At 42.1% G+C, this 25,863-nt stretch overlaps 1 protein-coding gene across 4 annotated transcripts in view; it reads right to left on the reverse strand.

The window, feature by feature from the left end:
- The window catches only part of MTRR (5-methyltetrahydrofolate-homocysteine methyltransferase reductase), a 221,547-nt gene that overhangs the window by 19,569 nt on the left and 176,115 nt on the right, over positions 1-25,863 (reverse strand). For all 4 annotated transcript variants that reach the window (XM_033929722.1, XM_033929724.1, XM_033929721.1 and 1 more), the window contains one exon: positions 9,429-9,521. In XM_033929722.1, coding sequence (XP_033785613.1) covers positions 9,429-9,521 — 93 coding nt within the window. The remainder of the gene's footprint in view (positions 1-9,428; positions 9,522-25,863) is intronic.

The following is a 25,863-nucleotide window of genomic DNA, read 5'->3' on the forward strand; positions in this document are numbered from 1 at the left end:
TCTAAACCTGTCAACTACAGTTTTATATTTATACTAGTTGATGCCCCGGCGATGCATGGGTATTTAATTATAGCAATAACACTGTAAATGGATTCAAATAAAGATACTTTATAGTGGTGAATGAAAGTATTTTTTTACAGCTTAATAAAAAGTACAATATTCAAATTATAAAGTGAAATATTTGACAAAATGAATACAATACAACTAACGCAAAACATGATTATAAACAACAATTTTAGTTTCACCTCCTGGAGCAAGAACATATAAATTCTTGGGTGAACCCACCCTTGAGCAAGCAAAATAGAGTTGTGGGCCGTGAGACCCCCAGAACATATCACCCCAGGTAGTGAGGGATCTGCATACCAAGTTTCGTCCAAATCGGTCAAGCCGTTTTTTAATTACAGTGAGAATGGCAGCTTTTTACATATTTTCCATTGACATGAATGGGTGAAATCTGATTTTCTGTTTGTAGCTCCGCCCACGTGTGCAGGAGGGCCACGAGACCCCCAGAATATATCAACTCAGGTAGTGAGGGATCTGCATACCAAGTTTTGTTCAAATCGGTCAAGCCGGTTTTGAATTACTGTGAGAATGGCAGCTTTTTACATTTTTTCCATTGACATGAATGGGTGAAATATGATTTTCTGTTTGTAGCTCCGCCCATGTGTGCAGGTGGGCCGCGAGACCCCTAGAACATATCACCCCAGGTAGTGAGGGATCTGCATACCAAGTTTCGTCCAAATTGGTCACAGTGAGAATGGCAGCTTTTTACATTTTTTTCCATTGACATGAATGGGTGAAATCTGATTTTCTGTTTGTAGCTCCGCCCACGTGTGCAGGAGGGCCGTGAGACCCCCAGAACATATCACCCCAGGTAGTGAGGGATCTGCATACCAAGTTTCGTTCAAATCGGTCAAGCCGTTTTTGAATTACTGTGAGAATGGCAGCGTTTTACATTTTTTCCATTGACATGAATGGGTGAAATCCGATTTTCTGTTTGTAGCTCCGCCCACGTGTGCAGGTGGGCCGCGAGACCCCCAGAACATATCACCACAGGTAGTGAGGGATCTGCATACCAATTTTTGTACAAATCGGTCAAGCCGTTTTTGAATTACTGTGAGAATGGCAGCTTTTTACATTTTTTCCATTGACATGAATGGGTGAAATCTGATTTTATGTTTGTAGCTCCGCCCACGTGTGTAGGTGGGCCGCGAGACCCCCCAGAACATATCATCCCAGGTAGTGAGGGATCTGCATACCAAGTTTCGTTCAAATCGGTCAAGCCTTTTTTGCGTGATCGCGGCACATACACACACACATACATACACACATACATACCTCCGATTTTATATATATAGATTTACACATTTTATTGTTCATTCATAGGGGTTGATTAACTCCTGATATAAACTGACCAGCTGACACCTTCCATGCTTGACTCTGAATAAAGACTGTGCAATTTATTTTGCTATATCCTAATTTTCTTTTTTTTTTAATTTATAAAAGTTTTTTATTGAAGCAAACAACAGAAAAATCCACACAAAACAACAAGTCAACAGATACATAAGTACAATCAAAGTACAGCATTTTAGAGTAAATATGCGCCCCCCCCTACATAACAAAATGATCAACCAGCAGATTGACGTTTCCAACTTTCACAGTTACTCCATACTCTAAAAAAGGCCCCCATTCTATGGTATTTACAAGCAGTAAGCAAATACCAAGTATCCAATTTTTGAAGAAGCATCTCACAGTTAGGTGAATAGGGTTGATTCCACAAGGCAGCCACTGATAAATGTGCCGCTGAAAAAAATAACTTACTAAAGGTCACCTCCTCCACCTCAAACTCCGGCAGAAAAAGATGCAAAAAAGGCAGGGTAGGTAAACAGGCTATAGTTCTACCCATGAGAGAAGAAAGAAATGCAAAAAAGAACATATTTTTCCCCCGCTCCCCACATCCCCTCCAACAGAGATCTGAGCATCATGTCCAGCGGGCAAGACAGATAGGGGTATAATACCACTGCAATAAGACTTTAAACCCATTTTCCACAATGAGTGAGGCCACACTCAAAGAGCTCACCTGATGCCCAGTCATCAAGAGACAGAGAAACACCCACGTCAGCTTCCCAGGCCTCCATATAGGGAAGCGAGGCAAGCAAACAGGCATTCATGCATTGATAAATCTGAGAAATAGTGCCTTTACGCAAAGTCGAGTCCAAGAGGGCCTCAAATCTGGTTTTCCCCTGAACTAAGTCTGCCAACATCCCAGAGCTGCGGACATAGTGACGAACCTGAAGATAGGTGTAGAGATCCCCCGGAGCTAGGCCATATTGAACTTGCCCAAATTCCCAAATTTTGCACCCCCACCTCCACCCCTTGCATCAAACAATTGACCTACACACACCAGGACCTTAGAAGCTCAGACCTGAAAAATAGGACTCTCATTACCCGGCCCAAATTCCCAATTACAAATCAACAGGGTAGACCAGGAGTAGGCTCTACTCATCAACAACACCTCCCTGGTATCTCTCCAGACCTGCAAAATGGTACGAACAGACTCCAAAGTACCCCATTTTGGGCCCCCCCCAGCCGAACCCAGGAGAAATGCAATAGGGTGTCCGGAGCAAGACCCTCCTGTTCAATGTCTACCCACAATTTACAATTATGCACTTGCCATTCCACCAAAGCTTACAGCTGCACAGCCTGGTAATATTTTTGCAGATGGGGCACCCCCAGAACTCCCTCCACTGTACTCAAGTAAAGGATTTGTCTACAAACCCTAGGGGATTAACCTTCCCATATAAACCACCAAATAGCCCTCTGAACCCCTGCTCCACCCAATAGGCAGAACCTGAAAAAGAAAATGGGGCAAAGCCATTATTTTGATAATTGCAATCATGCTCAACCAAGAAAAACAAAGATGTTTCCAGGTAGACAGATCACGATACATCTGCCGGATAACTGGAAGATAATTAAGATCAAATAGAGAAGAGCCTGGTAACCCTATGTGCACCCCAAGATAACATAGGGAACGTCGCACCCAACAGAATGGGAAGGCAGCCTGCAATACCGGCACCCTGTCAGCCATTACAAACACATTCGAAATTCGGATTTAGACATATTAATTTGAAATCCAGAAAACCGACCATACTCACCTAAATCCGCTACAACCGTCAGCAGAGAAATATTCGGCTGCGTTAAGGTAAACAACAAATCGTCAGCAAATAACAATACTTTATATTCCCTGCCAGTTACTGATACCCCATGAATACCTGCATTTCGCCTAATCAATTGAGCCAAGGGTTCAACGACCAGGGCAAAAAGAATAGGTGAAAGGGGGCAGCCCTGATACCTGCCCCGAGACAATGGAAAAGTAGCCAAATAGCCCCATTAACACAAACACACCCCAATGGATCAGTATACAGAATCTTAACCCAACTCAACAGGCGAGGTCCAAACCCAAACTGCTCTAGAGTACGGAACAAAAAAGCCTAAGAGACCCTATCAAAGGCCTTCGATGAAGAGCAACACTATCACTCATCTGACACCCCGGAACAAAACCTGATTGGTCCGGGTGGACCAAGCAAGGTAGTCAAGACAACGAACGATTGGTCAAAATTTTAGCGAAAAGTTTGGTATCCACCCCCAAGAGAGAGATGGGCCGATAAGATGCACAGGATAACGGATCCTTTCCCATCTTATTGAACACATGAAGTAAGGGCAGGAACAGAGCATCCTGAAACAATTTTTAAAACTTAACAGTGAAGCCGTCAAGCCCAGGGATGTACCCATATGCATAGACTGAAGAGCCTGCTGCGCCTCCACAAGGGTAATCGGGTGATCCAGTAATCGCACATCGACAGAGTCAATCTGGGGTAACTGCAAAGGTCGGAGGAATGTAGTTGTGTCCGCCACTAGAGGGTCAGCTCTAGCTGAATTCAAGAGTTGATAATATTGCACACAACAGTCTCTGATCCTCCCACACCAGAGTTCCCACATCCAAGCGCAAGGCGAGAATATTATTCCGCACTCATTGTGCCTTGAGATGATGAGCTACTAAACGACTAGCTACTAAACAACTAGCTTCAACAACTGTAGATGAAACTGCATCATCATCAAATTTGCAGATGACACAAAGCTATGCCGGGCAATCAGATCGCAGAAGAACAGCGAGGAACTCCAGAGCGACTTGAATCAATTGAAGAAGTGGGCAGATAAATGGCAGATGAATTTTAATGTGGAAAAATGCAAAGTGATGCATTTAGGCAGAAAAAATAAAGATCACAAGTATGGTATGTCAGGTGTAACTCTGGGAAAGACCGAACAGGAAAAGGACCTGGGTGTACTGATAGATAGGACCTTGAAACCGTCAGCGCAATGTGCGGCAGCAGCGAAGAAAGCAAATAGAATGCTAGGCATGATAATGAAGGGAATTATGAGTAGATCAGAGAAAGTTATAATACCGCTCATAGAGCCATGGTCAGACTGCACCTAGAATACTGCGTCCAGCATTGGTCTCCATACCTAAAAAAGGATATAAAACTGCTAGAGAGGGTGCAGAGACGAGCAACAAAGCTAGTGAAAGGTATGGAGAACCTGGACTATGAGGAACGACTTAGTTTCAAGTTTCAAGTTTAATAAAATCTTTGATTAATCGCTTAATCACATTTCTAAGCGATGAACATTTTTTAAAAAATTACAGTCTTTGGGGAACAATACAGTACGTTAACAATTTTACATCCAAACGGACTAAAAGACATACTTAACAAACAGTAAACACAAGGAAAGCGGGGAATGAAATACAAATTCCTTAAAGAAAAGTAAGACTGGGGTTGTTCTCCCTTGAGAAGAGGAGACTGCGAGGGGATCTGATCGAGACTTTCAAAATACTGAAAGGATTCGACAAAATGGAGCAGGGAAAGCAGTTATTTACAATGTCTAGTGTGACATGGACAAGAGGACATAGACTGAAGCTGAGGGGGGACAGGTCCAGGACGAATATCAGGAAGTTCTGTTTCACGCAGCGAGTGGTGGACACCTGGAATGCTCTCCCAGAGGAAGTAATTGCAGAATCCACCGTTCTAGGATTTAAGGGTAAACTAGATGCACATCTCCTTAAAAGTGGCATAGAGTGATATGGGTAAGGGTAAATTAGATGCACATCTCCCTTGAGCAGCATACAGTGATATGGAGACTAAAACTATGCCAGGGTACACCTGGTGAGGCCTCCGTGTGTGCGGATCACCGGACTTGATGGACCCAGGGTCTGATCCGGAGATGGCAATTCTTATGTTCTTATGCATCAGCTGAAATTCATACAATTTTCGCTGTGCCTCCCGCAACTGCGCCCATTCCCCCGCATTCCCTGGTAAGTGTTTATGTGCTCGCTCAAGGCGGACGATGGTATTATAAAGGGCTGCAATGCGCAAGTGCCATTGCTTATTCTGAAACGAAGACCAGGAAAGAAGATATCCACAAATGACTACTTTCAAGCCTTCCCATACCGCCCCCGGAGACACCTCCCCACTATCGTTAACGTTAAAATCAATATACTCCGCAGTAATCCCCCGCAAGTTATCCACAAGCTATCATTAAGCCTCCAAAATTTACGTCCGGAAGTGCCCAAAGTCCCCCACAAAAGAACCCAGACTGGGGCATGATCAGACCATGAAATAGGTTCTAACCCCTCCTCCACCACCCGAGCCAAGATATCCATATCCACTAAAAAATAATCCAAGTGGGAATAAGAACAGTGCACTACAGAATGGTAGGTGTAATCCCGCACACCTGGATGCAACCATCATCAAACATCCACCAATCCGAGCAGTTTCAAAAAGGAGACTCATAAAGAGCTCCACTACCTGAGTTATTAAGACGGGATGCACATGTTAGGTTAAAGTCCCCTCCAACTATGAGAGACTCCTCTTTCACTTGCAAAAATCTTAGCCCCCAGATCCTCAAAAAATGATCCTTGACCCTCATTAGGAGCATAAAGATTGACCAAGGTCAGTTTCAGATTCAGCATAGTAACCACCAAGATAATGACTCTGCAATATGCTGCAATGCTTTTCTATGGCAGCCAGGAATACACAGTGCAAGCAAGGGAGATCAGGACCTCAGGAGCTGATAAAACTGGATTTTCAGGTCTTCTGACTGCCTCACTTCCCTGCCACCTCAGATCATGACCGCCAGGATCAGGGGATTTAGGGAAGATATGCGGTCCGGTACTGATCTCGGTGAACTTCTACGGGACCGCAGAAGCCTGCACTCTACCCCTCAGCAGACGAACCTGGGGAGAGATGGCTCCCGATCTGGAGACCCGATCTGATCTGCAAGCTGTCTGGAGGGTTTACTGTAGATTCTGCTAACAGGGCACCCCCAGAAGCAGACGATCTTTAAGGAAAAGTCTGCGATCTCCCACCGAAGATCACTCCCCCAGAGTGAATCTGCAGCACTTGGGCAATACCCGATGCACTGAACAAAATAAAAGACTAGGAATTGAGAAATAAAATTATGGGCAGAATAACTAGAAGTTCGCAGCAAGGCTGCAGAAACAAACTGAGCTGAGAGGGGAGTGTTCTGAGAGGTAACCTAGGAGAGGGGGCTGTTTTATTTGTAAGTTCTGTAGCCAAGGCTGGAATAAATGCAAGACCCTATGGTGAAGCTTCCAGAGGTTATTGTCAAAGAAAAGTCAGGTTCCTGAACTGGAGGCCACAGGCCCCGATTCTCTGTGATCCGGTATGGAACGCTTCTCCACTCTCTGCCATTGATAGGACGCCAGACGCTGTTGGATAGATTGGACGGACCCAGGTGTCTTAAGAACCATCACCAGCTCAATACCTTCTTTTTGCAAGAGTTCCTTTGCCTCAGCCAGATGAGCCACCTTCTTATGGATCCCGTTAATGGTGATCAGTAATCCAAAAGGAAAGGTCCATCTGTAATGGATATTAACCTGGGCCAAAGATTTGGTCACCTCTAAAAATGCACGCTTCTTTTGTAGCATGCTGACGGTCAAATCCTGATACAGTTCCAGTTGATGAGACTCCCAGGTAACTGTCCCCAGTTTCCGGGCCTGTCGCAAAAGCTGCTCATTCAGAATAAAGCTTTGGAAGCATATCATGATGTCCTTAGGGCGATCTCCAATCCTATGGCCCAGAAAGTGAAGTGCCCGCTCAATCCCCAGATCCAGGTTGTCATCTTGCAATAGCCACTGCACCAAGTTATCAATGACCATGCGAGCATCTTTGTAAGCTGGTGTGTCAGGGACCCCCCAAACCTGGATGTTGTTATGTCTGACCCGGTTCTCCAAGTCCTCCTCCTTATCGATGAGCTCAGAAAGTTCAACCAAGTCCTCCACGCCCCTCTGCCCCCCACCATCTTTTCCTCACAGGCATCAACATGGAGCTCCACCATATCAATCCTGCTACCCGCTTTCGTAGGGGCCACCATATCATCAGCTCTCAGCTCAGTATCCTCTGCTAGGAGTTCAGAGAGAGGCGCAGACGGCGCATCTAGGGTTGGCCGGTGATCCCCTGCAGGCGTGTCTCCTCCACTTGGCAGCCATGGCCCTGACTTCTCCGTCTTCCGCTTCAACACTATCAAAGGCAGAAGGGCAACCACTGCACTCACAACCACCGCTACACCGGCAGGGAAGCCGAAATCACAATTTTATGGGGAATCAATATGGCTAAGGGACAGAGCCCAGATTCAGGCATCCATCTCCATCAGGTGAAGTCACTTCCTCCTGTATCCTGATTTTCTGACTGTCCTACTTTTTTTTTTTTTTGCTGATTTAGAATACTGCTAAATCCTATTTGACAAATATAAGAAGCAGAAAGAATGTTCAGACATCACTGCCCAAGCTAATCTGGCTCCCATTGAAAGAGAGATGTAAATTTAACATCTCGATGTTAACCTAAAAGATTTTGAGTACTCAGAGACTAGATTATTTTAGAGATAAATTGATTAGATACAAGTCAGATATTTTTCACAATAGTTAATTTGATTTTAGCTGTCATATAGTAATTTTAAACAATTCAACATACTTTTTTCTAACTTTTTCCATCCATCTAATGTAACCAATTTCTGTTTTTATCCCACAGTTTTTACTTGTTATGTTTCATTTTTTAACAAACTGTAAGCCGAGTCGAGCTCCTTAGGGAGTAGATTCGGTATATAAAATGAAGATTAGATTAGATTAGATTAATTCAGTCTTCACAAGATTCACTGTTTCATGTTCTATCTTTTAAAATATTGTGAAAGTAAGATGGCAGACAAAGGCATTTTCACTGGTGACTCTTCAATTGTAAAATGTCCTCCCACTATGATGATCAGGCATTGGATACTGTACTTTCTTTTAGGAAATGAAACTACCAATATGTTGTATCCTTGGTTAGAAGAATGTGATAGTTTTCTAGTGGTGGCTGACATAGCATGCTGGTAAGTTCTCTTGTAGTTGAAGATATGATTATTTGTTTTATTTAATATATTTTTCTTATCTTGAACAACTGATGTGAAATTAGCACTTTTCAAAGATATAAAATTTGTCCAATTGCCTACAACTTGTTTGTTGACCCTTATTTTCAAATAAATAAAAACACCCCCTAGGCAATTTTGTATGTGCCTATCAGAGGGGTCCTTTTACTAAGGCATGCTAGCCGATTTAGCGTACGCTACATGTTAATGTGTCCATAGAATATAATGGACGTGTCAGCGTTTAGCATGCGCTAAATTGGCTAGCGCACCTTAGTAAAAGGACCCCAGAGTGTGTAAAGTACGATTCTACATGCTCAAGCCACCTGTAAAATTATCCCCCTAATGACAGGATTTAGAGCCCATAATTGTCAAGTTTTGAAAGTCAGTGCAATGACTGGATTAAGTAGAAGGAAATATAAAACTAGGAGAAACATTTCTTAGTAAATGAATGCTCATGACCCCAAATCCTAGCACAGATTCCAACAAATAGACTGGAAGCCCAGAAAGGCAGGAGGAAACTGTGATCCAAAAAAGGAGGAAATCAAAACAACTATTTTTATGTAGATGACTCAAGCTTTACAATGTATAACATGAACAATGAGAAACTTTTTTGAAGCAATATGATAAAAACTTGTGTAATTTTAGTCACATCTTCCTTGAAATGTTATAACTTGTATTTCCCTTTTCTAAATTTCAACATTTTTGTTTACTTCCAAAAAACCTGCCAAAATTAAATACTGCAAAACTGAAAGCAATTTGCTGAATTCTGAATAGATTCATTGAGAATAAACAAACACAAGAGAGAGAAAATTTAACTGAATCAAGGCTCTTGAACTATAGGATGCTAAAGTAATTTCCCCCGAGTCCCATTCAGTGGCAGTTCTGAAATCATGTCCCTTAGCTGCGTCTCAAACACAAGCCAATGACCTAGCCACCAGACCACTCTTCCTTACCTAAATAAATAGTCCCTGTTACGATGACGACAACCAAAAAACAGCCATGTCTTGCCAAATATCCACTCTGGATGTTGTTCCCGAAGTTTCTCTCTAAATTTAAAAAAAAAAAGAATCATATGACATGATAATAAACAAACTCAGAGACCAAGTAGAAATCACAGTTCTTTTCTTTTCAGTACTACCTTTGTAAAACAACAACAAAACATACCTACTTATTAAACTAATTAATTAGTTTCATAAACCTCCCCTTTTACAAAACTGTGCAAGAGGTTTTTAGCCCATAGTTCCTATGAGTGTTGGAGCAGCGCAGAGCACTTTCACGGTTTTGTTAAAGGTGAGGAAGATAAACTAAAGAAACTTGCAGGCTTTCTGCTGAACAATATTTCAAAGACAGACACAATGGGTGACCATAATTGGAATTAGTAAAAAATAAATCTCAAATATATAAATTCTCAATGTTTTAAGCTGATTGTTCCTCCTCCCCAACACACATACACAGTTAACTGAATCTTCGCAGCATGAAAGCCATGGACTTGACTGGTTTAAAGCCACCTGATGATCCTATGTTTCCAAAGGGGCACACCTAATCCTGGCTTTCTCTTGTAAAAATACTTGCTAATGAATGCCCCATAGAAAGATGGCATAAAAAATTACATGTGAGGAAAGATTAGTACAATGAAAACAAGAAAACTATTTGGTGACATGGTTCTGGGTACAAACACGGGCTAGCAAGAAGTTAATAACAGCTACACCTCATGTTTAACACTTAGGCTCCCTTTTATCAAGCTGTGGAAGGGTTTTTTATTGCAGACCTCTGTGGTAAAAACTCTGATGCTCATAAAATTCCTATGAGTGTCAGAGGTTTTACTGCAGTGGTCTGCGATTTAAAAAAAACCCTTAGGCAGACTGCTGTGGTAAAGATTATGATGCTCATAGTATGAGCATTAGATCTTTTATTGCAGTGGTCTGCGATTAAAAAAAAAAACCCTTACGCAGTTTGATAAATGGGGGCCTTAGTTCTTATCTAATTTTCTTTCCTTTAGTCCCAAAGGATTAGTCCACACATGTGGATTGTGCCACTTACCAGCAGGTGGAGAGACACAGTAAATTAGTACTTTCACATATAAGGTTGCTAAGCTCTAGGTTAGAGGAGATAAACCCTGACTTTTTATTCTTGACGGAAACCTGGTTGGTCTCTGATAAGGACATTATTCTAAAAGAATGTCTTCCTCAGGGATTTAGAATTCCTCCATTATCTAGAAGCTGGAAAAAAGGAGGTGGCTTGGTGATAATCTTGAAAGATTCCTTTGATTTTAGCAGGTTAGATTCAAAATCCATGGAGGATGTAGAATCTCAAAAAATCAATTAGAAGATTCGTTAATAACATCATTTTATATTCTTCCCAAGAAATGGAATAGTGCTAAAGAAGAATTTTATGAATTTCTTCTAACCAATATAATGGCAGGGTCATATAATTTTTTATTTGGCGATATAAATATCCATTTGGAACTAGTGGAAAATTCAGATGTAACTGATTTATTTTCTATGTTAACCTCCTTGGGATTTTTTAAACTCCTACCAGTAAAAACTCATCAAAAGGGTCACCAGCTGGATCTGGTCACTTTTTCAACAAAAGAATTGGTTAATCCTAAAATTCATTTCAAACAGAGTGGATGGAAAGATTTCATTTGATCAGATCATTGTCTGCAATTTTGAACTATGCTGGCAAGATCGGCAAAAACTAGGAAAGTGAAGCTTATTACCAGCAGAGGAATTATAAATCCAGTTGAATTTTGGGCTCACTATGAGTTAAGCATTATAGTTGAAGTAGATTCAAATTTTCCAATGATGTGGAAAAATTTTAGTAACCAAGTTTTAGAAAAAAAATAGCACCTTTAGCAAAAAGAGACAGAGACCTTCTAATGAATGGTTTGATGCTGAATTGTTATTTTTTAAACAGGAATTAAGAAAAATGGAAAGGATTTGGTTAAAATCAAGCAAAGAGGAGGATAAGGTAAATTGGAGACTTAAATTAAAGGATTATAAAAACCTGATCAAAGAGAAAAGTTCAAAATGTTATGCATAGAAAATAGATACATCCAAAATTAACAACAGAGATTTGATCAAATTGGTTAACACTTTAATTGACACTGAATCAGTCTTGAGACCAAGCACGGAATGTACTCCGTCTTCTGAAACTCTTGCAGAGTTTTTTAAATAAAAAATTTGCCACCTCAGAGTAACTTTACAATCTCCTACTAGTGACTATGTAGTTCCTCAACTTAGTCGCCTAGAAGATGCTCGAGGGTAGATATGTTCTGGAACCATTTCCAGATTCCGGACTGGCAACAGTTTATAAAACTGTTTAATAAATAAGTTAAATCAAATTGCTTATTGGACTCCTGACCCCCGACCATCATGAAAAATGCTCCTTTTACTTTTAAAGCGGATTTATTTAAATGGACCACTTTTTCATTAACAAATAGATTGTTTCCTGAGGAATTGGGTCAAATTTTGATTACTCCTGTCTTAAAAGACCAGAAAGTATCAATTGCTACCAAATCTAATCATAGACCTATCGCAAGCATTCCTTTGTTTACCAAATTGCTGGAAGGATTGGTCAACTTAGAATTGATAAGCTATCTGGAAAAAATTAATATCCTTCATGAATATAGTCAGGTTTCAGACGAGGCTTTAGTACTGACTGTTCTTGCCTCATTGATTAACCATCTCCACTGTCTAATTAGGAAAGGCACAGTGCTTTAATTCTCCAACTAGATCTTAGTAGTGCCTTTGATTTAGTAGATCATGAGATCCTGTTGGGATGTTTGGACACAATGGGACTCTGTGGAAAGGTTTGGAATTGGTTTCAGGGTTTTCTGAAAAAAAGATCTTATCAAGTGGTTAGCGATGGCAATTATTTCCACTCTTGGAGCAACCCATGTGGTCTGCTTTAAGCCCAGCAAACACAGCAATCAGTGCAAAGCACAGTTAGGCTAGATGTTTCTTGTAGATACGACAGTTCAGGCACAAAACTGAAGTAGATGGTAAAAAATCTCAGGAAATGTGCTCTGGTTTAAGTCCAGCAAACCCTGATGATGTCAATGGGCAGAGACAATCAGACCACTGAAAGGTGGAAACTTCAGCATTCAGTTAGGCAGAATGTTCCTTATAGGCACACAATTCAGGCACAAAATGAAAGGTACATAGCTTTGAGCGATCCGGATGGCTTTTCTACACTTTGAGAGTGCTCTCCAGAACAAGGCAGTTTGAGTCTTCTCGGACAATGTCAATTAACAAGGGGGGCACCCAGAGCCTCTGTGACAGAATGCTCAAATGCTCTTTCGCTAGGTGGAAAAGCATCTTCTGGCTCTTTCAGCGATGCATGTAGCAGGAGCAGACAACGTGAAAGGAGATTATCTCAGCTGTCAAACTTTGGATCCAGGGGAATGGTCCCTGTCCCAGAGAGCCTTAAAATGCACTGTAGAGAGAAAGAGATACCTGATGTTCAACCTGATGGCGTCGGTAGTCAACAAGAAGGTGGCTCGTTTTTTCAGCTGTTGTCATGAACCCAGAAGTGAAGCATTAGACGCCATGATTAAGCCATGGCCCCAAGGACTCCTTTATGTCTTCCCTCCATGGCCCATGATAGGCCACTTTCTGCGGAGAATCAAGACATGCCAGGGTCGGGTGATTCTTGTGGCGCCTGATTGGCTGAGGCAACCATTGTATGCTTATCTGGTTCGACTGCAGCTGGAGCAGGGACTCAAACTCTCACCTCCTCATGCAGGGTCCCATTGCCCTGCAGGATCTAGACCAATTTGGTCTTATGGCCTGGCTCTTGAGCATGTAGATTTAGTGCAGAGAGGCTACTCGACAGGAGTGGTAGCTACCATCTTGTGCAGCATGAAGAAGCCAACTGTGGTGGCATATGCAAAGACTTGGAGGTGTTTTCAGCATTGGTGTGTTCGGAAGAATGACGATCCAATCTCGATGTTGATCCCGCTTGTGCTTGCCTTTCTTCAGAAAGGCCTGGAAAAGGGACTTGCAGTCAGCTCTCTGAGGGTTCAAATAGCTGGACTTTCCTGCTTCAATCCTAAGCCCCTGAGGGACTCTCTGGTCGCTCATCTGGAGGTAGTTAGATTTCTGAGGTGCATGTTACAGTTATGTCCTCTATTATGTCAGCCATTTCTGACTTGGAATCTCAATCTAGTTCTCAGGGCACTTACTAGTTCACCCTATGAACCAATAGACTGGGCTTCTTTGATGGACCTCACCATCAAGACAGTCTTCTTGGTGGCCATTATGACAGCCTACAGAGTTTCCAAACTTCAGGCTTTATCCTACAGAGATCCTTTTCTGCAGATTCCGAATTTCAGCAAGCTCCTGCACACTGTTCCCTCTTTCCTTCCAAAGGTGGTCTCTGGTTTCCACATTAACCAGGAGGTGTGGTTGTCAGCCTTTGCATCCTTGGGTTCTAACAAACATGACAAAGTGTTAAAATCACTGGATAAGTGCATACTTTTCCTGAGATACTTAAGAGGTCACAAATGAGTTTCATTTGTCCGATCATTTGTTTGTGCTGGTTGGTACAGCCCATAAGTGCTGACAGGCTTCGAAAACCACCATTTCCAGGTAGATCTGTAAGGCCATGTCCTCAGCCTATATCGGAGCTGGAAAGCGGCCTCCTCTTTCGGTAAAAGCTCACTCTACATGAGGCATAGCTTCCTCGTGGGTGGAATCTTCAGTGGTTTCCCCAGAAGAGATTTATAGAGCTGCCACTTGGTCCTCCTTGCATAACTTTGTAGCCAAGCCGGATTCTGCTTTTGGTTCTTCAGTTCTGGCAGCCGGCTCATCAGTCCCACCCTGAATTTGAGGGACTGCTCTGTTACGTCTCACTTGCCCAGAAATAGAGTGGGATTGTAGGTTCTTACTTTTGCTAGTCTTCTTTCTTGTAAATCCACACTCTGTTTCTGGAACCCACCCTGGGAGTTGCTGATTTGCCAATTTTCTACCTCAATATGTACTAGTAAGTTGGACCTTTAGTTCTTCGACCAGCCTTTCTAAGATTTAACATTCAATCATATTGCACACTTTGCCCTGGGGGTTATAGTTAATGTGCCCCCACCCTGTTAGTGCAAGCTATGTCTCCTTGTAGTTCTGATTTTATGGTTTATCAGTTTTCTGCAACCAGTTCATGATTTGTTATAAAATTTTATGATATGAGTAAATTAGACTTGTTTCTCGGGGAGTATCCCTGTACCCCTCCCCTTTCTGTGTCCTATACAGGTATGACTGTCTGCTTTTGTACCAAATGGAAGTCAGAGGGCAGTCCTGAGTCCTGAGAAGGAAGAGTCAAAAATATGTAAATGAAGGGAAAGTCAAATGAAGGGAGTCAAAAATATGTAAATGAAGCTTCCTACAAGAGATCTCGAAAGACAGGATTGACTACCCACTTGTCCAGGAATAGAGTGTAAATTTACCAGACAGAAGATTAGCAAAGTAAAGAACCTAATCTTTCATTCCTATTTTTGAGATGGGAACTTGTACACCCCTCTTAAAATCTTTGTATGAGTGTGGATCTCCACATGCCAATAGTGACTTTTATAATCAATATTTACACATAGAGATGCTCCTAAAATAAGGATCAAAATAAATTGCTTTTAACCATGTTTTTATTTTCTTTCCCTTTTTGGGATTTTTGATGTTTGGTTTTGTGTGTACTCCTGTGCAGAACCTCACCCTTCTTATTTTGTTACATTTTAATTAAATATACACATGGATATTGTGATGTGCAACCTATGTCTGCTAGAGATCTCCCCAAAGTAGTGCACACACTGGATCAAGAGAGGCAAATTATAGCACAGTTTAAACCTCATGCAGACAGGTTTGAGGATATTCCCGCTGATTCCTCTAGAGGGAGTTTGAGTGGTGAGCAGCCTACACTTCCTAGCACACGTCACTCAGAGCTATTCCCTGCAATTACAGAGGGGGAGGGAAACAGACAACTAGAGCACCTGCAACACCTGAAGGTTTGGGGCGTGGCTGTGCCTTTTTACAAAGGAAGGCTGAGCAGTTTGAGGGGAAGGAGAAGGAAAGGATTGCCTGCCGAACGGTATCCATCTGAGGGTCATCAAGGAACTGAAAGGGACTATAGCTGAACTGCTTCAGCTAATAGCCAATCTGTCAATCAAATCGGGAAAGATTACGGAGGACTGGAAGGTGGCGAATGTTACACCAATCTTCAAAAAAGGTTCGAGGGGAAACCCAGGAAACTACAGACAGATGAGTCTGACCTCAGTACCGGGAAAGATGGTGGAGGCGCTGATAAAGGACCGCTTTATTGATCACCTTGACGGACACAGTCTGATGAGGATCAGCTAGCACGGTTTCAGTAAAGGCAGCTCTTGTTTGACAAACTTGCTGTACTTCTTCGAGGGAGTAAACAGGCAGATAGACAAGGGCGACCCGGTCAACAATGTATATCTGGATTTTCAGAAGGCGTTCGACAAGGTTCTGCATGAATGACTACTTCGGAAAATTGCGAGCCATGGAATCGAGGGTGAAATACTCACGTGGATTAAAAACTGGCTGGAGCATAGGAAATAGAGAATGGGGGTAAATGGACAATACTCAGACTGCAAGAGCGTCACCAGTGAGGTGCCGCAGGGCTCGGTGCTTGGATCCGTGCTCTTCAACATCTTTATAAATGATCTGGACATAGATACGACGAGTGAGGTGATTAAATTTGCGGACGATACAAAGTTGTTCAGAGTAGTGAAGTCGCAGGGGGATTGCGAAGATCTGCAACGTGACATAATCAGGCTCAAGGAATGGGCATCGACATGGCAGATGAGGTTCAACGTGGATAAGTGTAAAGTGATGCTTGTCGGTAACAAAAATCTCATGCATGAATACAGGATGTCCGGGGCGGTACTTGGAAAGACCTCCCAGGAAAGAGACTTGGGAGTTCTCATCAACAAGTTGTTGAAGCCGTCCATGCAATGTGTGGCGGCAGCAAAAAGGGTGAACAGAATGCTAGGAATGATAAAGAAGGAGATCACGAACAGATCGGAGAAGGTTATCATGCCACTGTATCAGGCCATGGTGTGCCCTCACCTGGAATACTGCGTCCAGTACTGGTCACCGTACATGAAGAAGGACGCAGTACTACTTGAAAAGGTCCAGAGAAGAGTGACTAAAATGGTTAAGGGGCTGGAGGAGTTGCTGTACAGTGAGAGATTAGAGAAAGTGGGCCTCTTCTCTCTTGAAAAGAGGAGACCGAGAGGGGACATGATCAAAACTTTCAAGATAGTATATAAAGACAGGTTGTTCACCCTCTCCAAGGCAAAGAGAACGAGAGGGCACTCTCTAAAGTTAAAAGGGGATAGATTCCGTATAAATGTAAGGACGTTCTTCTCCACCCAGAGAGTTGTAGAAAACTGAAACGCTCTTCCGGAGTCTGTCATAGGGGAAAACACCCTCCAAGACCAAGTTTGACAAGGTCCTGCTGAACCGGAATGTACGCAGGTAGGGCTAGACTCAGGGCGCATGAGCGGACTGCTTGGCATGATGGACCACTGGTCTGACCCAGCAGCGGCAATTTTTATGTTCTTATGATACTTGAACATCAATCAAAAACGGATCAATGACCACCACCATTTTTTTTTTTTTTAAACTCTTATAGGTGTCTTCTTTGGGCTTCAGACATGCCAATCGGTCACCACATTATCCGTGGTTCCCCACTTTTTGGCTATGGCTTCTTCACTAGCCCACTTAGTAGTTTTCTCTTTTTTAACTATTTTATTTATTTAAAGTGCTAAAAGTGCTTAGTCTTAGTCTTAATAACTTAGTAATTAGTAATAGTCTTAATAATTTAGTAATTAAAAACTTATCTTAAATATTTGACTTTTTTATTTTTTCCTTTAATGTTCTTATCACATCGGGAAAGGGACCTGTCACATCGACATGTTTCGCCGCTAGGCTGCTTCAAGAAAAGTTCCCTATAAAAACAGGAAAACCATAGTCATAGTACACCCTTCAATTTTCTAGTTCTAAGTCACAAATTCTAAGGGTAATAGCATCTAAAAATAATCTTTTATAAAACGCTTACCCCTCTCAAAACTCATCTGCACCATCCCAATCCATATATCTCTATTATGATAAGATGGCCGTGGTGTCTTTTTTGCCTCTATAAGTACTATAAACAGAAATTGAATATGCTTGAAAAAAAATGGATTTATACATTAGACACAGTGACACCTAGAGGTTTAAATCAAGAAATTGAATGGGGTTCTTTAGTGTAAGCTCTTGATTCGCTAAAATTCAATAGTGACGTCAGACCAGGGGAGGTACTTATAGAGGCAAAAAAGACACCGCGGCCATCTTATCATAATAGAGATATATGGATCGGGATGGTGCAGATGAGTTTTGAGAGGGGTAAGCGTTTTATAAAAGATTATTTTTAGACGCTATTACCCTTAGAATTTGTGACTTAGAACTAGAAGATTGAAGGGTGTACTATGACTATGGTTTTCCTGTTTTTATAGGGGGCTTTTCTTGAAGCAGCCTAGCGGCGAAACATGTCGATGTGACAGTTCCCCTTCCCGATGTGATAAGAACATTAAAGAAAAAAGTCAAATATTTAAGATAAGTTTTTAATTACTAAATTATTAAGACTATTACTAATTACTAAGTTATTAAGACTAAGACTAAGCACTTTTAGCACTTTAAATAAATAAAATAGTTAAAAAAGAGAAAACTACTAAGTGGGCTAGTGAAGAAGCTATAGCCAAAAAGTGGGGAACCACGGATAATGTGGTGACCGATTGGCATGTCTGAAGCCCAAAGAAGACACCTATAAGAGTTTAAAAAAAAAAAAAATGGTGGTGGTCATTGATCCGTGTTTGATTGATGTAGTAGCTATCAAGGCCATATATACGACTTATGACACTTGAAGCACAGACAGCGCTCAGGGCTGAAGGTTCTAAATAGGCAGGAGGGGGCAGAGAACATGGAATTGGTAGAGGCTGATGAGGGACTGCCACAACCCCAGAGCCAATAGGACCAGGCCTTGGGAACTGCGCCATATGAACAACTGGAATCAGCAGAGCAATCAATGGAAGTGTGTTGGAACACTAAGTCAAGTAAGTTTTAATGCCTTGTAGATTTATGAAGTCTTTTTTTTCCACAAAAAGACCAGAAGCCTGTAACAAACTTACCTTTTTCTTTTTCCCTGCTGCTGGTAATTCCTCAAAGGAGTGTGTTTGTTTTCATGTTTTTTTAATGTGACTTTAAAAGATTGTTTTTTTTCTCTCTCTCTACTTGCTGTGAGGACCAGACCAGAGAAAACAAAAAAAAAAAAACCAACTCTGTGGAATGACGCAGACCGTGTTGTGTCCTGTATCCCTAGCGGTCTAGGTCCTTTAAGGCTCTTATGTGAATTATTTACTTTTATGTGGATGGAATTATTTTATGTGGATGATTTCAGTATACCTTTGGAACTTTGACACTTTCAAATAAAGTCCATTTAGGAACATCGTCACTCCACAGAGTTTTTTTTTTTTGTTTTCTCTGGATTTTCTCCCTTGTGGATATTTTGGGGTCAAGGATCGGACCAGAAGCAGAAGCTTTCTAATCACCTGTTTGTTTGCTCAGCACTGCTTAGCCCACGAAGGGGAAAACTCAACCGCTGATGGAAGCCAGGACTGAAATAAGCTCACCCCTACTGGGAAAGGAGTATGACTAGTAAAGCTTAAGTGGTGGAAAGTGAAGTTCTACAGGAGAGCACAAGTACCAACAATCCTGAAAGACTGTTTAAAGGGGTTTTTTTTCCTTTTCTGTGCCTGCTGAGGCACTCATGTTGTGAAGCATTCTGACACTGTTTGAATCTTGTTTTTTCTTGTTGCACAAACTGCTTTTGTTGTAACCAAGCTGAACATTTCGGTTTTTGTTTCTCATGAATAAACTTTTTGAAAAGTCTCTGATTGTGCAGTGTTATCTCTCTGGTCTCCCAAAAATCCCTGTGCAGTTCACAGTGGCCCACAGGAGCTAAATTCCTGTCACAGGTAACTCAGAGCCCATCGCTCTGAAGGTGCCTATGACAATATGCTTGTTAGGATGAGATATCCCTACTGCGTCTAGTCATCTGCATGGAAACCTTGCATCATTGGTATTGTAGAAAATTAAATTTCCATGCACAGTGATTATATAATGCTTGATAGCTTGGGTTAAAAGTTGTTCAATGCTTGTAAACTATAGTTAAAAAAAAAAGAGATGATTGTAGTAGTTCTGCCCAAATTAAAGAATCTTTCTGTGTTAGCAAGCAGTGATTATATGCCTTTTACTTCACTGCAGTAATGCTAGTTTAATTTAGATAGTTATAGCAACAGCAGCTAAAATAAATATCAGTGAATCATTTTTAGTGCAGTTAAAGTCATTCAAAAAGCCCAAGTTCAATATATGTTATAAAAACATGCTAACAGTTATTTTAGATTATAATTTTTTCTCTTTGTAAATAAATTCCTTGTTTACATGACTTTTACAGTCTAATTTATAGATTATAGCCAAGTATACATGAAATGCAAATCAGCACAAAACAAAAAGCAATTCACCTAGACACAGAATAGAAGAAATTCTTCAGACTGATAAACCTGACCATGAAATAAAGGCATTTGCTATTATCAACTGTTTCAGTCAACAAGTTATAGAATAGTGCTTAGCACCCAATTTTGGGCACGAGGATTTACACCAACTGAAACCTGGTGTAAATCCTTGCACCTAAATTAGGCATGGATCTGCCATATTCTATAAGACTGTGCACCAATTCTAGAAATGCCCCTGACCTGCTCTTGCCTCTTCCACAATCTCATCCACTTTTTGGTTCCATGCTTAAAACTTTATGCGTGCAATTTTATAGAATACCAACTAGGATGATGTGTGTGTAAATTTAAATTATTGCTAATAAGTGCCAATAATTGTTGGCGCCCAAGTATTGGCATTAATTGGTTCATCATTCAATTAAATTGCATGCAAAAATTTGGCATGTGGTCAAATTTGCATGCCATATATAGAATTGAGTGGGGTTAGTATGTAAATATTTATAATGCTAGCATTAATCAGCCATAAATTCTACATGTTAGCTTTTATATACCATTTTCCTGATTATCATTCAAAATTATTTACATAATATAAAAGATGTTCTGTTATGTCCCTTCCAGAATCCATACTAAAGATGTTTCACCTCTACCCGTGAACCGGGTCTTGCAGGAATCCACAATACTGCTCCTCCCACTTAACAGAGGAACACAAAGCCCCCTGTAGTTTTTCATTTCTGCAAGTGATCTGCTCTGCTTTTTTATTTTTTTTGCTAAAGTATGTCACTTTTTAGTGGCTTTGGTGCCTTGAGACCCCTTTGGAAGGGTTCTCTGTCTGAGATAGAACACAGTTCCTCACAACCCCTCAATTTCGATAAAAGTTGCCAGGGATGGACTCCACCACCTCTATAGATTTGAATTCATGTGTGGGTTGTGAAACTTTGCCGGAGTAGGAACGTCTATGTATTGAGAGCCATGGCACGTGAGGAGAGGGGGCGAGAGTATTGGGCCTCACCTCCTACGGGTCCTCCATGGGGAGACTCTATGGGTCTAGGAAATGGGCAGAAAATCTCGTCCATTGCCCGTTTCTGGTGGTGACGCAAAGAGCAGATGTGTAGAGTCAGGGGACCTCTCGCAGTTATTGTCTTGGACTCACAGAGAGTCAATGCATTCCCAGAGATGTGGTTTTTCCCTAGAATTTGTTCAGCTCATGTGGAGAGCATTTCTTATAGACAAAACCCATGCGGCGCAGCCGATGGGTGCACCACATCTATGCCAGGGCCTTCATTTTCAGAGGTCCCTGTTCAGGACTCCCATGCCCTTGTCCTTCCAGATCAGGACTACCTAAACTGGCATGCTGATACTCTGGTTACTGTGTCCACTCTGGATGACATCAATACTCTTTGCGGAACTGTTAGCCAAGTGGTCTCAGAGAGTCCTGATGGGGGTGATGACCCTGCTGTCCACAGGCTGTTTAAGTCAGTCTCTGTTCACCGTTTTATAGCAGACACTATAAAGAAACTGAACTTGGAGGCTTAGCCCTCCACATTTCAATGAACCGTCATGAGTCATACTAATACTCTGATGTCCTTTTTCCCCTCACATCCAGATCTCTTGGCTCTGGTTTCTGAGCAGTGGGAGATTTCTGAAAGTTCCTTTAAGCTTTATCCTATGGCGCCAGATTTTCAGCAGCATTTTGAGCAGCCGAAGGTGGCTCAGCGTACTACTCTTCCGAGTGAAGTAATGCTGAAAGACTCTCAAGACCACCAGGTGGACTTAGTCTTAAAGAAGCTTTTTCAAGTGGCTTCTTCAGGTATTAAGGATGCAGCTGCTGCCTCCTTTGCAGATCGAGGTTACATCACGATCCTTTCACGGAAGATGATGCCTGTCCCCAGCTGGTGCTTGAGGGGGTAGATTATGTCACTGATGCCTTATAAGACCTCATTAGGGTCCTCGGCAAGGTTTCAGCTTTTGCTGTCTCGGCTCACAGAACACTCTGGATTCGCCACTGGGCTGGTGACTCAGCCTCTAAGCAGACTCCCTTTTAAGGGTCAAATGCTTTCTGGAAATGTGTTAGATGACCTTATGGCCAGTGTTGCGGAGCACCGTCCCAAATCTCTCTCAGATAACAGGCCCTGTTGGGTCCCTGGAGGGGGTTGCTGTAATTTTTATCCCTTTCGCAGGTTTTGCCAGAATTCCTCAGGCTTGTCTGGCCAAACATATTCCCAGAGCTACAGACAGGCAACTTTATAACAGCCCTAGATGCCGACAGGATTCGGGTTCTTGCACAAGTCTCAATGATGCCAGAACCTCTGCCGTGCCTCCTCTTATTGGAGGCTGGTTAGCAGGGTTCCTCCAGGAGTGGGAATAGATCTCTTCAGACCAATGGGTACTAGACATCATATGGGACACAAGATAGACTTCTTTTGCCTCCCTCCAGATTTGTTTTTGGACTCCTGCGGGAAGACCAGAGAAAGCGCTAAAGGTCCAAGTGACTGTGTAGCATCTTTTGAACATTCTAGCTGTACAACCAGTTCCTGAAAGTGATTCAGGTTCCAGCAGATACTCCTTCATCAAGCCGAAGAAAGACACAGAAGACTGGAGACCCATCCTGGATCTCAAGTTGGCCAATGCCTTTCTGTGGATTCCGCACTTTCACATCAAAACAGTGTGTTCATACCATACCATATTGTTTCTTATACCCCACAAATGTTAAATGGGAATCATTGAAGTTTACATAAGATTAATAAGGTTAGCAACATATATATTATGAGTCATAGCAAGACTATAATGAAAACAGATGTTATCATAGCGATGGCTCTGGGAGAATTCCTGGCTCTGCTGGATTTAATAGCATATTCCTATCTTCCTGGGACATTGGAAGTACCTGAGAATTGATGTTCTTTAGCAGCATTTCCAGTTTACAGCCCTGCCTTTCGGGTTGGCGACAGCCCTCCACACCTTCACCAATGTGATAGTGGTGGTAGCAGTACATCTCCACAGAATGGGGGTCCAAATTCATCCATATATGGACGATTGGTTGATCAGGGCACCATTTTGCTTGCAGTGCGAGCAGGAGGTGGAGACTGTGGTGTTTCTCTTGCAACATTTGGGCTGGATTATCAACTTTACGAAGAGCCAGCTAACTCCTTCTCACACATTGGATTATTCGGTTTGACACTCTCCAAGGATGTGTTTTTTTTTTCCGAGCCATGCCGAAAGAACTTCCAGAAACAAATCCTAGATCTCTTGGCAATCCCGAGTCCTACTACTTGGCAGCATCTTCAGGTTCAGGTCTCCCTGGAGATGGTGCCCGGGCCTGAGCACATATGCGACCGCTGCAGCAGTCTTTTTTATCCCAGTGTTCCCCGCAGCATCACCCTCTTCAGATGCCCCTCCCATGGACGGAACCAGCATGGAACAGCCTGCATTGGTCGATTCAGGAGTCTGTGGATTACAGGACTGGAGGCAATATGGATTCACTAAAGGTAGGTCTTGTCAGACAAATCTGATCAATTTCATTGACTGGGTGACCAGTGAATTGGATAGAGGATGTGTGCTAGATGTGGTGTATTTAGATTTTAGCAAAGCCTTTGACAGTGTTCCACACAGACGTCTAATAAATAAACTGAGTGCCCTTGGAATGGGTCCCAAAGTGACGGGCTGGGTCAGGAACTGGTTGAGTGGAAGGAGACAGAAGGCAGTGGTCAATGGAGATTGCTCTGAGGAAAGAGATGTTACCAGTGATGTGCCTCAAGATTCTGTTCTTGGGCCTGTTCTTTTAAGCATTTTTATAAATGATATTGCTGAAGGGTTGTCGGGTAAGATTTGCCTCTTTGCGGATAACAACAAAATCTGCAATAGAGTAGACACACCGGATGGTATGAATAACATGAAGAAAGATCTGACGAAGTTTGAAGAATGGTCTGCAATTTGGCAGCTAAAATTTAATGCTAAGAAATGCAAGGTCATGTATTTGGGCTGCAAAAACCAGAGGGAACGGTACAGTTTAGGGGGTGAAGAACTTATGTGCACGACGGAAGAGCGGGACTTGGGTGTGATTGTATGTGATGATCTTAAGGTGGCCAAACAGGATGAAAAGGTGACGGTAAAAGCTAGAAGGATGCTAGGTTGCATAGGGAGAGGTATGGCCAGTAGAAAAAAGGAGATATTTATGTCTCTGTATAAGACTCTGGTGAGACCTCATTTAGAAAATTGTGTACAGTTCTGGAGGCCGCACCTTCAAAAAAATATAAAAAGGATGGAGTCGGTCCAGAGGACGGCTACTAAAATGGTGTGTGGTCTTCATGATAAGGCGTATGGGGACAAACTTAAAGATCTCAATCTGTATACTTTGGAGGAAAGGCGGGAGATGGGAGATATGATCATCGTTTAAATAGCTACATAATATAAATGTGCATGAGTCGAGTCTCTTTCGTTTGAAAGGAAACTTTGCAATGAGAGAGCATTGGATGAAGTTAAGAGATGATAGGCTCTGGAGTAATCTGAGGAAATACTTTTTTACGGAAAGGGTGGTAGATGCATGGAACAGTCTCTCAGAAGAGGTGGCGGAAACAAAGACTGTGTCTGAATTCATGAGGGCCTGGGATAGGCACGTGGGATCTCTCAGAGAAAGAAATAATGGTTACTGTGCATAGGCAGACTAGATGAGCCATTTGGCCTTTATCTAGCATCATGTTTCTATGTTTCTCAGGATCTCAAAGTGGGTTATGCTTACGACCAATGTCAGCCTCTCGGGCTGGAGGATTCATTGTGGGGATCGCTCCATTCAAAGCCAATGGACTCTTTGTCAGAAGGGTTGGTTGATAAAATCGTCTGGAACCATAGGTTTGGCTCTCTGAACTCTCCAAAACACCCTAGAAGGAAAGGCAGTAGCATATGTGAATTAACAGGGAGGCACCAGAAGTCAGGAGACTCGGAAACTGTTCTGAAGGGTGGAAGTGCATCTTCTGGCTCTCTCCATGGCACAAGTAGCTGGTGTGGACAATGTGCAAGCAGATTTTCTTAGTCAAATCCTAGGCCTGGGAGAGTGGTCTACACTAAACTAAATTAAAACTTAATTTTATAGACCGGGCCTTCAGCCAAAAAGGTGCTAGACTCGGTTTACAATAATGTAAGTATAGAATATAAATATAGAAGAAGAATGTAATCTAGAACGACTTAGTTTACAAAGTGTTTAATAAACAAGAAAGTTTTCAGAGCTTTCCGAAATAAAATGAAGGGGCTTAGACTTCTAAGTAACATAGTAACATAGTAGATGACGGCAGATAAAGACCTGAATGGTCCATCCAGTCTGCCCAACCTGATTCAATCAAAAAATTTGTTGTTATTTTTTTTTCTTAGCTATTTCTGGGCAAAAATCCAAAGCTCTGCCTGGTACTGTTCTTAGGTTCCAACTACTGAAGTCTCCGTTAAAGCTCACTCCAGTCCATCTACACCCTCCCAACCATTGAAGCCCTCCCCAGCCCAACCTCAACCAAACAGACCAAACAGCCCAACCTCAACAAACCATATACAGACACAGACCTTGCAAGTCTGCCCAGTACTGGCCTTAGTTCTTCAATATTTACTATTATTTTCTGATTCTAGATCCTCTGTGTTAAGTGAAAGTGGTAATTCATTCCAGAGCTCAGTTAGTTTGAGTGTTTCGTCTCAATGTGAGGCGCTGGGGCAGACCAATGATGGGCAATGGCCTTGGCCAAGAACTCCAAAGTCAAGCACTTCTTCAATCGAAGAACAGAGCCAGGAAGCCTAGAACTGGATGCATTGGTTCAGTCTGACTGACTTTAGAATTTCTTTACATATTTCTGCCTTGG

This window comes from Geotrypetes seraphini, chromosome 2 (genome assembly GCF_902459505.1).
Source record: "Geotrypetes seraphini chromosome 2, aGeoSer1.1, whole genome shotgun sequence".
NCBI lineage: Eukaryota > Metazoa > Chordata > Amphibia > Gymnophiona > Dermophiidae > Geotrypetes > Geotrypetes seraphini.